The 13,109-nt window shown below is 57.4% G+C and overlaps 1 protein-coding gene across 8 annotated transcripts in view; it reads right to left on the bottom strand.

Moving 5' to 3' along the window:
• The window catches only part of DLG3 (discs large MAGUK scaffold protein 3), a 96,106-nt gene that overhangs the window by 22,765 nt on the left and 60,232 nt on the right, over window positions 1-13,109 (bottom strand). For all 8 annotated transcript variants that reach the window (XR_001992263.3, XM_018924544.3, XM_018924542.3 and 5 more), the window contains 6 exons: window positions 7,600-7,650; window positions 4,161-4,285; window positions 3,524-3,693; window positions 3,056-3,192; window positions 2,609-2,753; window positions 2,308-2,467 (listed from right to left, as the gene is read on the bottom strand). Coding sequence is in view for 7 of the 8 variants with exons in the window: in XM_018924544.3 (XP_018780089.2) it covers window positions 2,308-2,467; window positions 2,609-2,753; window positions 3,056-3,192; window positions 3,524-3,693; window positions 4,161-4,285; window positions 7,600-7,650 (788 nt within the window). In the remaining variant the exon portion in view is untranslated. The remainder of the gene's footprint in view (window positions 1-2,307; window positions 2,468-2,608; window positions 2,754-3,055; window positions 3,193-3,523; window positions 3,694-4,160; window positions 4,286-7,599; window positions 7,651-13,109) is intronic.

Below are 13,109 nucleotides of genomic sequence, written 5' to 3'. Positions count from 1 at the left end.
AGGTCCTCCAGGCAGATCCCATGCTGAATGTCAGTGTTAACACTGGGACCTCGGCACAGGGCTGCTGAGGGGATCCTGTGGGGCTGTGCTGGGTCTGGGGTGCTGTGGTGGAAAACATTCTTTGGTTCCCAGCCCTAGGTGCTGCAGGACATGAGGGTCACTGGAGCCACATCCACATCCAAGCAGCACCTGTGCTCATGGGAGGGGGAGAGGCTGGATACTGGACCGCTGGTTTTCCTGAGGAATGGCTGGCAAGAGCCTCATGAGAGACAGCTTCTTTTTCAGGGCAGCTGCTGCCTTTCCCTCCCCACACCAATGAGTTGCATTTGGACCACACTGGTCCCAGTGCACAATCTAGGTGCCAGCAGACCTGCAGCGACGGAGCTGTTCTGGGGGGTCAGCAATGCACAGGAGGCTTTCAGCACTGTCCTGGGGAGCACGAGCCAAGTGCTGAGCCCCCTGCAGGCTGTGGATCTGCTGGGTAGCAGGGGGCTGTGTCTGGGCACACTGGCCCAGTGGTGCCAGCCTGTGTGCAGTGGGGCCTCCCACAAGGCAGCACCATCCTCTAGTGGCCACCAGCACGTGCTGCATCAGGGCCACCTCTGAGCCATCGACGTGCCACTGTCACTGCCAAGCCACCACTGAACCACTGCCAAGCCATTGCTGTGCCATTGTCACTGGCAAGCCATTGCTGAACCACTGCTGAGTCATCACTGTGCCATTGTCACTGTCAACCCACCACTGAACCACTGCCGAGCCATCGCTGTGCCATTGTCACTGCCAAGCCACTGCTGAGCCACTGGAGAGCCCTGATCGTACCACTGCCACTGCCAAGCCACAACTGAGCCACTGCTGGGCCATCACTGTGGCACTGCCACTGCCAAGCCACTGCCAAGCCCTCACTGTGCCATTGCCACTGGCTAAGCCTAAGCTGGGTTGCTCTTTCTGCTCTCTAATCCACAAATGGGAATGCTGGCACATGCAAGAAGGGACACCCTGCTGGGACCAGGGTCTCTGGTGTGTTTTCCAAATATTGTGACTCAGCCCCTTCTGTGGTGCATTGTAGTGGCAGACAGCACTGCTCCTGCCTGTGGCATCATCCCCCTGTGCCCCGACAGCACAGAAGTTGCTACACCTGCTGAGGATGCAGTGCCAGAAACAGGCTCCAGAACTGGCATTGACAGTGCCAAGACCAGTGGGAGAGGTGGGTGAGGGTGGGAGTCAGTGCTGCACAGATCATGGTGTGCAGGGACACCCAGCTGTGGCTGAGCACCAGGAGGTGAGAAAGCCCCATGACAAAGATGAGTGCAGACACTCTCCAGGAGGATGGCAGACCTGGCAGCAGATGGCATGGCAGGGTCTCCCACTCCAGCATCTACCACTCAGCTGCAGAATGGGAGAATCCTGGACAAAGCCACTGCATCTTCCACTGTAGGCACACTCCCAAAACCAGCCTGCAACCTTGCTCCAAACAGCAGAGACAGCCCTAAGCCGAAGTTGAGTGCTGGTCCTTATTAATCAGCCTAAGCCCTACAGTCCTGGCCCTGGGGATAGCGTATTCAGAGCACTGGCCCCAAGGCTGTGACAAGAAGAGGGGAAGCTGTAAGAATCAGCTAGTAGAGCAGGACTTTCCAGGTCTCTCTCTCCCACCCTCAGCTTGAGGCTTTGGAGAAGTTTTATACTACATTTAGGCTCAGAGTAATGTTTCTTTATTTCCTGGCTTTAGGAAACAAACCTGTTCATGCAGCATAAAGGATTCTACTGGGGCAAAGGGGGCTGTGCCAGGGCTGGGCAGGAGGCTGTCAGGCCAGGGGCTGGCAGTCATGGGAATTACACCTGAGTGAAGGCGGTTTGGGCTGCCAGTCTCAGGGAGCATGGGAGGGACCCCACCTGTTTGCAAAGCTGTGCTCCCCCTGGCCCTTCATCCCTGTCACAGCTCCACCTGGGGACATCCTGGCAGCCTGTGGCACTGCTGGATGGCACCATCAGGGCAGGGAACACCTTGTATTGCAGGTGTTGTGAAATAAGCAAGAGAATGAAGCTGAAATGCAGTTGTGTAAGGCTTGTGAAAGAGTAGGAGAGGGACCGGAGAGGGAGTGAATGCAGCAAGGCAGAGATTGACACAGCAGGGCTGGTCTCAGGGGGTGAGCACAGAGCTCATTATGGGGACCTCAGGCATTGCACCACACACCTCCAAACGGCCTTTCAAGGCTCTACACTGGCAGTGGGGATGACATCAAGCCACCACACAGGGAAAGTGAGGGAATGAGAAGGAGCATGATAGGGATGTTCCTGCCTGGTGCTCACCTGGTGAAGTCATCGTCTCCGATCATGTGCCGAGGGATGGGCGAGTACCGCGACGGAGTCACCTGGGGAGGGATGGGATAGGCAGGCTTGCTCTCAACGCCGCCCAGGTAGCCCAGACTGGAGTTATGGCTTATGTGGTTGTCAGCCAAGGCTGAGAAGGCTGCAGGGGAGGAGAAGGTCATCAGGAGCAGAAATGCATACACAGTGAGGACACGGAGACCAGCCCAGCCCTGCTCCCCAGCCCAGCACGCTGAGGTGCCCCCAGCCCCGCGTGCCCAGCCAGGGCCAGCGGCGTACGTACTGCTGGCGTAGTCGGGGGGCGCGTACATGTCGTTGAGGTGGATGTTGCCAGGCTTGGCCACTTTCAGGTACACCATGTCAGAGGTGTTCTTCAGGGCAGCCACTGCCTCCTCGTGCCGCACGTCCTGCAGGTTTGTGTTGTTCACCTGACAGAGGGAAAGGTGACACGGCTGAGCAGGAGGGCAGGGAGCAGGGCAGCCCTGCGGGAGTGGTTTTCCATAGGGCAGGTGCCACAGTAGCTCCAGAGCTACGGACCCATCACCTTGGGTTGGCCCTCCTGCCTGCAGCCATTACTGTGCCTGCCCTCCCACAGCAACATCCCAGAGGGAGACGCAGGGAAGAGGGGTGAAGCTGCTGACAGGATGGGTGCTGGGGTTTGGGTCAACACTGCATTGCAGTGGAATCTGTTCAGCTTCTCCTCACAGCTGGCTGTGGCCAGGGGGCTTACCGCAAGCAGCCGGTCCCCGATCTGCAGGCGCCCATCCTTCTGGGCAGCACCTCCCTCGATGATCTTGGTGATGTAGATGCTGTTGTCCCCAGGGATGTGCTGGTTCCCGATGCCCCCTGCGATGCTGAACCCCAAGCCTGAGGGAGAGTGAGAATGATGGTGAGTGACAGGCAGATAGACAGACAGATAGACAGAGACCACAGCCCCTGTGCCTCACTGGGCTTCACACCCAGCCCAAACCCAGCAGGCAGGGTGGCCCCAGTGGGTCTGTCCCATACCCCATGTCCCACACCATTCCACACTGCTCAGCCACCCTGCAGCATCCTGCACTGCAGCGGTGCCACCCTGAATCCCACATCCCCATGAGGCTGCCTTGCATCTCATGACATCTCACACCAAGGGGTCACCCCACACTGTCCTGTGGGGCAGTGGGGCACCCTGGCCAAGTGAGCAGAGGGAGGGGCTCACCTTTGGGGCCCTTCATGAGGTTAACCTCCATGATGGTCTCTGGCGGGGGCTGCCGGCGGCGCACCACGAGCCGCACCACGGGGCCTGCTTCCTTCAGGGCCTCCACAGCTTTGCTGTGCACCACCTCAGAGACGTCCACGTCGTTCACCCGCAGCACGCAGTCGTTCACCCTGTGGGCACAGCACGGCCCTGAGCATCCCTGGGAAACTACCAGCCCATGCCACCCTCCTCTGGTCACCCTCTGCCACCCTCCTCCAGCCACACAAATAAGAGTTGCTCAAGCTGGCAGATCATGCCCTGCTGGGGTGAGAAAGGGGTCCCTCCCAAAGCAGGGGAGAGGGGAGCTGGTCGCTGTAGTGCAACCCTGATGGAAATAGGAGATGAGAAGGAAGGCTGGATACCTGCCCTGGACTGTAATGGGATGGGTGGGAGCAGGAGCCTGATACAGGGAGGGGAGGACGGGTGGCTACAGGAGGGGAGGCAGGAGGCTGGTGGACAACCCTGTCCTGAGGGGATTTGGCTGTGGGAAAGAGACACATGGAGGTCAAGGACCATACTGGGGAAAGGGGTTAGGCCTAGAGGGTCCATGCAGAGATCCTGGGTGATACCCTGGCTGCTCCCTCTGCCCTGTACTCACCCTAGACGGCCATCCATGGCTGCCGCTCCCCCGGGGATGATTTTGGTGATGAAGATGCCTGGGTCATCTGGAACATGGGGGTTGTCGATGCCTCCCGCTATGCTGAAGCCGAGGCCGGAGTTCCCCTGCGGGAAATCAAACGCTGTGTCTTTCCTCCATGGGCACCTGCTTGCTGCCAGCCCTCCCGAAACAGTTCCCCCCAGCCGTGGGACTGCCTGGGGAGCAGGAGCCCTTACAGCAGCTATCCCACCCCGGGGTGCCTGGCTCAGGGGGCACAGGGATGCTGGCTGGAGGAGAGGCTGGCGTTCCTCAGTGCTCGGCGTGGCAGCGTGGAGCACTGAACAGATGGAGGGAGAGTGGGAACCTCCCTCAGCACCGCGTCTCCACGGAGAGATGAAGGCAGGCGGGGAGCTGGGGGAAGAGGAGGTGGTCCTTGGCGGAGAAAACCTCCCCTTGCTGGCTGCTCCCCAGGAGGAGACACCGATGCTGCAGCCTGCACAGAGCAGCAGGGATTGTGCCAGTCACCAGCATCCCACTCCTGCCCCTCTGCACCCTGGGATGTAGCCCTGGCACAAAGCCCAGCTGGGGACCAGCAACGCTGATGACAAAATTTACAGGTTTGCGTGGAGGTGGCTATCAGGATGGAGTGGGCTCTCCAGTTGTCTCCTTTTCCTCACAGACATGCTTGGAGCATCACTTGAGCTTCTCCTGCCGAATTATGCCTGGGGGGATGCAGGGACCACAGCTCATCTCTAGGCCATTCCCCTTCCTCCAGCATCTCCAGGATTGAGTGGCTGTGGCCCTGTGCCACCTCTCCCACTTGCAGGATTCTCATTAGTGACACACTCACAGGCACTGCTTCCAGATCCATGCTTGATGCAAGTGGACAATTCCTGCCTTTTTTGCTCTGCCTTGAAAATCAGATGGCTTCTTGCCTTGTTTCCTCATGTGGAAGAGCTGACACTTATTCACAGACAGTTGTGCCTGCCTCTCTCATACACAAGTGGGCTCAGACCAAGCTCTCCTGGCTGCCCATGGCCCCAGCGCTCAGTGGGGGATGAGGGGGTGCTCTGTTCTTCCAGGGGACCTGTAGCTGAGAGGGCCACACTGGAACTCCATCTCCCCAGGATAATTTAGCATCAACAGCCAGCTGGGCTTGCACTTCTCCCCAGCAATTTTGCCCCAGCATCAGCTCCTGCAGCGATGCAGAGCTGGCTTTGTGACACTCGTGACACAGCACCAGGAGCCACCAATGCCTGTCACTGTGCAGCGCTCTGGATGCTCCCTGGCCAGCTGGGATTTGGCTGGCATGTGACACAGAGGCATTCAACAGTAAAGGGTCTAGGCTGCTCTCTTTCCTCTGTGCTGGGTTCTGATTACCCTGTGCCTAGCTCAAAAAAGCTCTTTACTGTCACAGAGACCAAGCCAGGCTGCAGCAAGGGAGGTGAGATTGCAAAATTATCTCCAGCCATTAGTTGTGCCTGTCTATGGAAGGTTCTTGGTTAGCTACAAAACCTGGAAATTATCTGGGAGGTGTTAATTTTTATTCTGATATACCTCAAAAAGGAGTCAAAGGGATTTCTTGGCTGACATGAGGGCTGATGCCCTGATGCCAGGGCTGTTCCTGCTGTGGACACATGTGGTGGGTAAACACAAAGCCATGTCTCTCTGCAGATTGTGATTCTGCTATTATTGCCCCCAAAATGTTGCTTCATTTATGCTTGTCCTTACAACGAAGACAAGGATTAATAACAGTGACTGACAAGCCATTTTGGGGTACACTGAGGTCAATTCTGGAAGCCAAACACCCCAGCAAGGGGATAGCCTCCCCTGCAGGCACCAGGGTGCTTCTCCTGCATTAAGACAGAATTGTTGGATCCCACCAGGGACCAGGTGAAGGGGAAGGACCTGGGTATGGTCCATGCTAGCCCAGGCTGCTAAGCAGTGAAATTCCCTCATGGTTTCTTGCCGTTGGAGAATGAATTGCTGCTTGGGGCTTTGAAATGAGGGCATCAATGAGTGTTGCCTCTCCGTGTGGTCCTGCCAGCTGTTTCCCTGTTCCCACTATGGGCTGAGGACAGAGGATGCTCTGAATCCCTGAGGCAAGGCTTTTGCCCGTGACTTGAGCCCGGAGCAAGAACCACTTAGCCCAAAAAAGGAAGGAACCTCTGGGCTGGTTTCGTCAGGCACGCCGGGGAAGCGGTGGGTGAGGCGGCAGCCCCAGATAACCTTCCGTCCACCCACCTCTGTGATGCAGAGCCAAGGGAAGGAGGGAGATGACTAAAGGCAGAGAGGAACAGAATAATGAGCGCTGCGTCTTCCCCTGCAATGCCGGCCACGCGGCGAGGCTGAGCCGCCCGGCACAGCAGCGAGGGGGAGGCAAGGTGTGCTGTGGGGAGGCAAGGTGTGCTGTGGAGAGGCAAGGTGTGCTGTGGAGAGGCAAGGTGTGCTGTGGGGAGGCAAGGTGTGCTGTGGGGAGGCAAGGTGTGCTGTGGGGAGGCAAGGTGTGCTGTGGGGAGGCAAGGTGTGCTGTGGGGAGGCAAGGTGTGCTGTGGGGAGGCAAGGTGTGCTGTGGAGAGGCAAGGTGTGCTGTGGGGAGGCAAGGTGTGCTGTGGGGAGGCAAGGTGTGCTGTGGGGAGGCAAGGTGTGCTGTGGAGAGGCAAGGTGTGCTGTGGGGAGAGCAGGCAACCTCCCACCACCGCCATTCCCAGCCAGCAGGGCTGTGCCTGTCTCTTGGAGTAAACCCTGGGCCAGCTTTTCCTGCTCCCTCTCCATCCCTCCTCCCCTGCTCTTCCTAGGCAACAGAAAGCCCTTTGTGCCCAGTGTGGTGCTGGCTTGGCTGTGGATAAACCCCACAAATGGGGGGAGTTGATTCTAGCCACGGCTGGTGTGGCACATGCCATCACCTCTGTGTTGCCAACAAAGAAAAGGCTTGAGCAGGAGCTTCCTCTGTTGTGGTTTGTTTCACTAAATAACCTGTTCTTGCAGCTTAGCATCCCAAGGCTCTGTGCCCTAGAGTGACAGGGAGCCTGGTGGCAGGGTGGCTTTGGTCCCTGTGCCCATTTGTGGGGTGCACCCACCTGTGTCTGCACAAGCAGAGCTCCCCACACTTCTGTTTTCTGACAAAGACAATGACAAAGAGCCCCCCATGCTCTGCAATGATGAGTTTGTGGGGGTGAGGGTGTGAAAGAGGCAGGCAAGGGAGAAGCCGTCCTCCCTCCCTTCTGGAGGGGTGTGCAGGGGGAGAGGGGAGCAGCAAGCCCACCCTGGTGGGAGCCAGGCTGGCACAGCAGGTGTAACACCCATGAAAGCCTCCAGAGAGAGTGGGGAGCAGAGACCAAGCTCTCCCCATGGGCTGTGCAGGGATGTGTGGGGGGCCAGCTGTGCCGGGGGTGGGCGAGGGGGAGGAGGCTGCTGGTGGGTGGGGAGGAGTACTTACCCTTTCCAAGACAATCTCTTCATACTTGAACATCCCATCACTGCCATTCATCTGGAGAGAGGGAGACAGCGTGTTACGACTCTCTGCTGCTCCTGGGGGAATTTGTTTTTCCTCTCTGGTAGCTGAACATGAAAAATCCAACCTAAAAGCTGCACCAGCACCGCTGAAAAAGCCTTAAATGCAACTGCTTGAGCCTGCCCTGGAATTAAACCATGTGCTGCTTTTCTCTCTGGGCATGAGCCAAAGCCCACTGACTTTAATGCACTTCTGTGCAAAGCCTTTATTCTCCCAGCTCATTTCTCCAGCCGTGAAAAGGAACACAACTGAAGGCACAAAAAGAAATAACACCTTTGTTACGCAGCATATAATTAACCTCAGGAATTCACTGCTTGAAGAAGGGAAGAGAGGGGGTCGGTCCATTTAGAGGGAAAAAAATGTCTGTACATAATAACATAATAAACACCTTTAGCAGCTTATATTTTTTAAATCTTTTCGTAGCATGACTGTATTAACAGGAAATTCAGGATAATTTATTCTACGAAATTAGTTGGGTGCAAAGGAAACAAGGTGTGAGAGAGTGGGGCACAGTAAGAGGTGAAAATATTGTGATGCCCTTATGTACAAAAATGGTGTAGCCTGTTTCAGTGCTGTACACCACACTGATCCCCACGCTTAAAAGTCTCCCATACCCCAAGTATCAAAGCAGAGCTCTTGGAAACATAATGAATAGAAACAAAAAGGGATGCAATTGTAGCCTGTAAAATGGTAAAAGTAGACTCAAAAAAAAAAAAAATCAATTTTCCACATAATCAACAGTGCACAGGAAAAATGTAGCAGTTTTGCTAGAGATCATCAGGATCAGGCCAGAAACAGCTGCCAAGGTCTAAAATTTAGCAAGATTTGCAATGCAATTGGCTACTGAAACATCCAACACTTAACAGCAACAGTTTCAAAGAAAACTGAGTTGGAAGGGAACTCAGAGGGTCATGGAATCCAACTGCTGGCCCTGCACAGTCCCCCCAGCAATCCCACCATGTGCCTGGGAGTGTTGCCCAAATGCTCCTGGAGCCCTGGCAGCCTTGGGCTGTGACCAATCCCTGGGGAGCCTGTTCAGTGTCCCACCACCCTCTGTGTGGAAAACCTTGTCCTAATGTCCAGCCTAAACCTGCCCTGACACAGCTTTATGCCCTTCCCTCAGGTCCCATCACTGAGCACCTGAGAGAAGAGATCAGTGTCTGCTCCTCTGATGCCCCTCATGGGGAGGCTGCAGACTGGTGAGCTCTGTCTTCAGCCTCTTCAGTCTCCTCTCCTCCAGGCTGAACAAGCCAAGTCACCTCACCCTTTCCTCATATGGTCTCCTCTAGATCCTTCACAGCCTTTGCAGCCTCCTCTGGCTGCTCTCTAACAGCTTTATATCCTTTTATTGTGGTCCCAGGACTGGAGGTGAGGCTGCCCCAGTGGGAGCAGAGCCAGACAATCCTCCCTTGACCATCAGCTGATGCTGTCCCTGCTGCACCCCAGCCCAAGGCTGGCCTTTTTGGCTACCAGGGCACACTATTGACTCACATTTATTTTGGAGGAGATTGAGCTCAACCTCATAATTTGAGTCATTCTGGGAAGCAAGGGATGGGACATGGGTAGTTCTGTATGACAAGGCAGAGACAGTGGAACCTGCACTCAGCAGGCAAACACCTCTCTCATGGTGCAGTCCTGCCTCTGCCTGTGCCTCTGGACAACACGCAGGGTTCCTCATCTGGACTGATGGCTCATAGATCATATGGAGCCACTTGCTGTATATGCTCTGTATCCCAAACTGGAGCTGACATGCCTTTGTTTGCACACAGTTCTCCTCGTGAGGCACCAGCTTGCTGGCTGTGTCCTGCTTTCCTAGCTCCTTGCTATCTGCCCCTGCAGAGGCACAGCCCTGCCATGCTCCACACCCCCAGAGTGCTGGGTCATTCCATGGAGCCATCATTTATGCTAAAGCCATCATCTGACACCACAGAAAAAAACCCAGCAAGGCTGGGTAAGGCTCTTTTGATAGGTAGGAAGAGGAAAGAGGAGATTTTCTAGGTGGTAACAATCAGGGGCCCAGGCAGAGGAGCAGTGCTGCAGGACAGGACCTGGGATAGGGCTGTGCCACCTGTGACACACACCCCCTCATCCCCTGCGCTGGGATGCCAAAGCAATCCCACACCCTGTACTGCACCTCAAGGATGAGGCTGGGCAAAGAGATGGAAATAAGGGTCCAGGAAACACAGGCTGAGTGGGTTATCCCTCCTTGGATGTGCCCTGTGCCTGGTGCCTCTCAGCCACAGGAAGATTGCAGGAGACAGTTCAGGGTTGAGACATCAGACACGCCAATAGTAGGATGCTCAGATCCTCCCAGAGCATTGGGAAGGGCTTTGGCCAGCTCTTACAGGAGGATCCTGCAGCAGAAAAGCATCAGAAATGGTGGGGTTAACCCACAGCAGAATCCCAGCCAGCCTCAGAGGGTCAGGCACACATGGTCAGTGCCACCTTCTGCCACAGTGCTGCCCTGTGCTGTGCTCTTGTGGGCAGAGGGGCATTGCTTCTCTTGTCACAGGTTCCCCCTCTGCCATGGGCCACCTTTTCCTCCTCTCATCTTCCCATACTGACTAATCCTAAGTGCAGCCAGCTAGCTGGCCCGTGCCACCATCAGAGACTCCCTAAGCACAGCCTCCATCCCATCCCATCCCATCCCATCCCATCCCATCCCATCCCATCCCATCCCATCCCATCCCATCCCATCCCATCCCATCCCATCCCATCCCATCCCATCCCATCCCATCCCATCCCATCCCATCCCATCCCATCCCATCCCATCCCATCCCATCCCATCCCATCCCATCCCATCCCATCCCATCCCATCCCATCCCATCCCATCCCATCCCATCCCATCCCATCCCATCCCATCCCATCCCATCCCATCCCATCCCATCCCATCCCATCCCATCCCATCCCATCCCATCCCTCTCTGCAGTTGCTATCCCGATGCGTGGGGTGCAGCATCGCCTCTCCCCGGCTTTCCAGCAACTCAGATTCCTGGCACCCTTTGCTACTACACACATTGTCCTCTCTGCTTTGGCATTCAGCACAGTTGCCACACAGCCAGCCATATGCACACCCACGGCCTCAGGAACAGCGTACACATCCCTCCAGGATGGGGATCTGCAGAAAGCTCTGACAATCTGTGAGCCGTGCTGAGAGCCAGCGCGGAGCGGCCGCTGCCAGCGGCACCGGGCTGCACCGAGAGCCCTGCACAGACCCTGCCACGCACCCGGGCTGCACCGAGAGCCCTGCACAGACCCTGCCATGCACCCGGGCTGCACCGAGAGCCCTGCACATGCACCCTGGGCTGCAGAGCCTGCCAGACCCTGCCAGCCGGCACCGAGCCCTGCACAGACCCTGCCACTGGCTCAGACCCTGCACGACCTGCCACACCCGGCTGCACCGAGAGCCCTGCACAGACCCTGCCATGCACCCGGGCTGCACCGAGAGCCCTGCACAGACCCTGCCACGCACCCGGCTGAGCCGACCTGCCAGCACCTGGCTGCACCGAGAGCCCTGCACAGACCCTGCCACGCACCCGGGCTGCACCGAGAGCCCTGCACAGACCCTGCCATGCACCCGGGCTGCACCGAGAGCCCTGCACAGACCCTGCCATGCACCTGGCTGCACCGAGAGCCCTGCACAGACCCTGCCATGCACCCGGGCTGCACCGAGAGCCCTGCACAGACCCTGCCACGCACCCGGGCTGCACCGAGAGCCCTGCACAGACCCTGCCATGCACCCGGGCTGCACCGAGAGCCCTGCACAGACCCTGCCACGCACCCGGGCTGCACCGAGAGCCCTGCACAGACCCTGCCACGCACCCGGGCTGCACCGAGAGCCCTTCATAGACCCTGCCATGCACCTGGGCTGCACCAAGAGCCCTGCACTGACCCTGCCATGCACCTGGGCTGCACCGAGAGCCCTGCACAGACCCTGCCATGCACCTGGGCTGCACCAAGAGCCCTGCACTGACCCTGCCATGCACCTGGGCTGCACCAAGAGCCCTGCACAGACCCTGCCATGCACCCGGGCTGCACCGAGAGCCCTGCACAGACCCTGCCATGCACCTGGGCTGCACCAAGAGCCCGGCAGACCCTGCCATGCACCCGGGCTGCACCGAGAGCCCTGCACAGACCCTGCCATGCACCTGGGCTGCACCAAGAGCCCTGCACAGACCCTGCCACGCACCTGGGCTGCACCAAGAGCCCGGCAGACCCTGCCACGCACCCGGGCTGCACCGAGAGCCCTGCACAGACCCTGCCATGCACCCGGGCTGCACCGAGAGCCCTGCACAGACCCTGCCACGCACCCGGGCTGCACCGAGAGCCCTTCATAGACCCTGCCATGCACCTGGGCTGCACCGAGAGCCCTTCATAGACCCTGCCATGCACCTGGGCTGCACCGAGAGCCCTGCACAGACCCTGCCACGCACCCGGGCTGCACCGAGAGCCCTTCATAGACCCTGCCATGCACCTGGGCTGCACCGAGAGCCCTGCACGCAGCCCAGTGCCACACACCCTGGTGCTGCCAGGCAGCTGAGCTGGGATAGCCCCGCTCCCCAAATCCCCAGGCTGCCAATGCTGAGCAGTGTTCCGCACTGCTCCCAGAGAACCATTGGTGTAGGTGCTTGTTTGGTGCGGTGCCTGCTGGGGTCAGCCAGGCCTGACCACGAAGTTTTAGCTCTGATAATGTTTCCAAAATTCATGCAGTTGGAATACCAGTTAATTGTATAAGGAAGCCAAACGAAGAACTTAATATATACCACGTAACCAAGGGAACAAGCCAACAAAGCGAACGTTCCAGCGTTGGAAAATCAAATACCAGTCACTCACTGACAGCAAAAACCTCCCCATGATATCCACCAGAGCTGCCAGGACCTGGCTCTGCCACAGGCTGTTCCCCCTGTCCTTTGCCAGCGCCCTGTGCTCCTCCCCAGATCCTGTCTGGGGCCATCTCCAGAGGGAAGATGCCTGGGTGGGAAGGGGCACCACACCCTGCTCTCCTCGTGTAGCACCTGCAGAGCTGGCAGCGGTGTCAGGGGCCAATTAGCTGTTCCCAGCATATCTTGATCCTAAACATCACCTGGTTTCTCATGGAAAAAAAGAGTATGGGTATTTTTTTCCAGGCCCTCCCAGTGCAACAAGCCCACCTGAGGGCTCAGGAAGAGGTGCCTTTGCTGGCCCTCTCCTCTGTTGAGCAGGAGGGAAATAGTTACCGATGACGGCATTTAGCTCATCAACAGAAGGCTGCAGAGCGAACACTCATCTGATAAACATAAGAGCACACACCTTCCAGAGCTACTGCAAGCTGTCTGCAGGCTCTGCTGGCCAACACTGCCACAGCCCACGTGGAACATCCCTTGGAATTTGCTGGAGAGTAAGGATTTGAGGTGGGTTTTTTGGGCTGGGGGGTGGTTGGCTGTTGTTTGTGGGTTT

This window comes from Serinus canaria, chromosome 4A (assembly GCF_022539315.1).
Source record: "Serinus canaria isolate serCan28SL12 chromosome 4A, serCan2020, whole genome shotgun sequence".
Classification (NCBI taxonomy): Eukaryota; Metazoa; Chordata; class Aves; order Passeriformes; family Fringillidae; genus Serinus; species Serinus canaria.
Note: the sequence above shows the minus strand (reverse complement) of the source record. Positions and strands in the feature narration are given on the sequence as shown.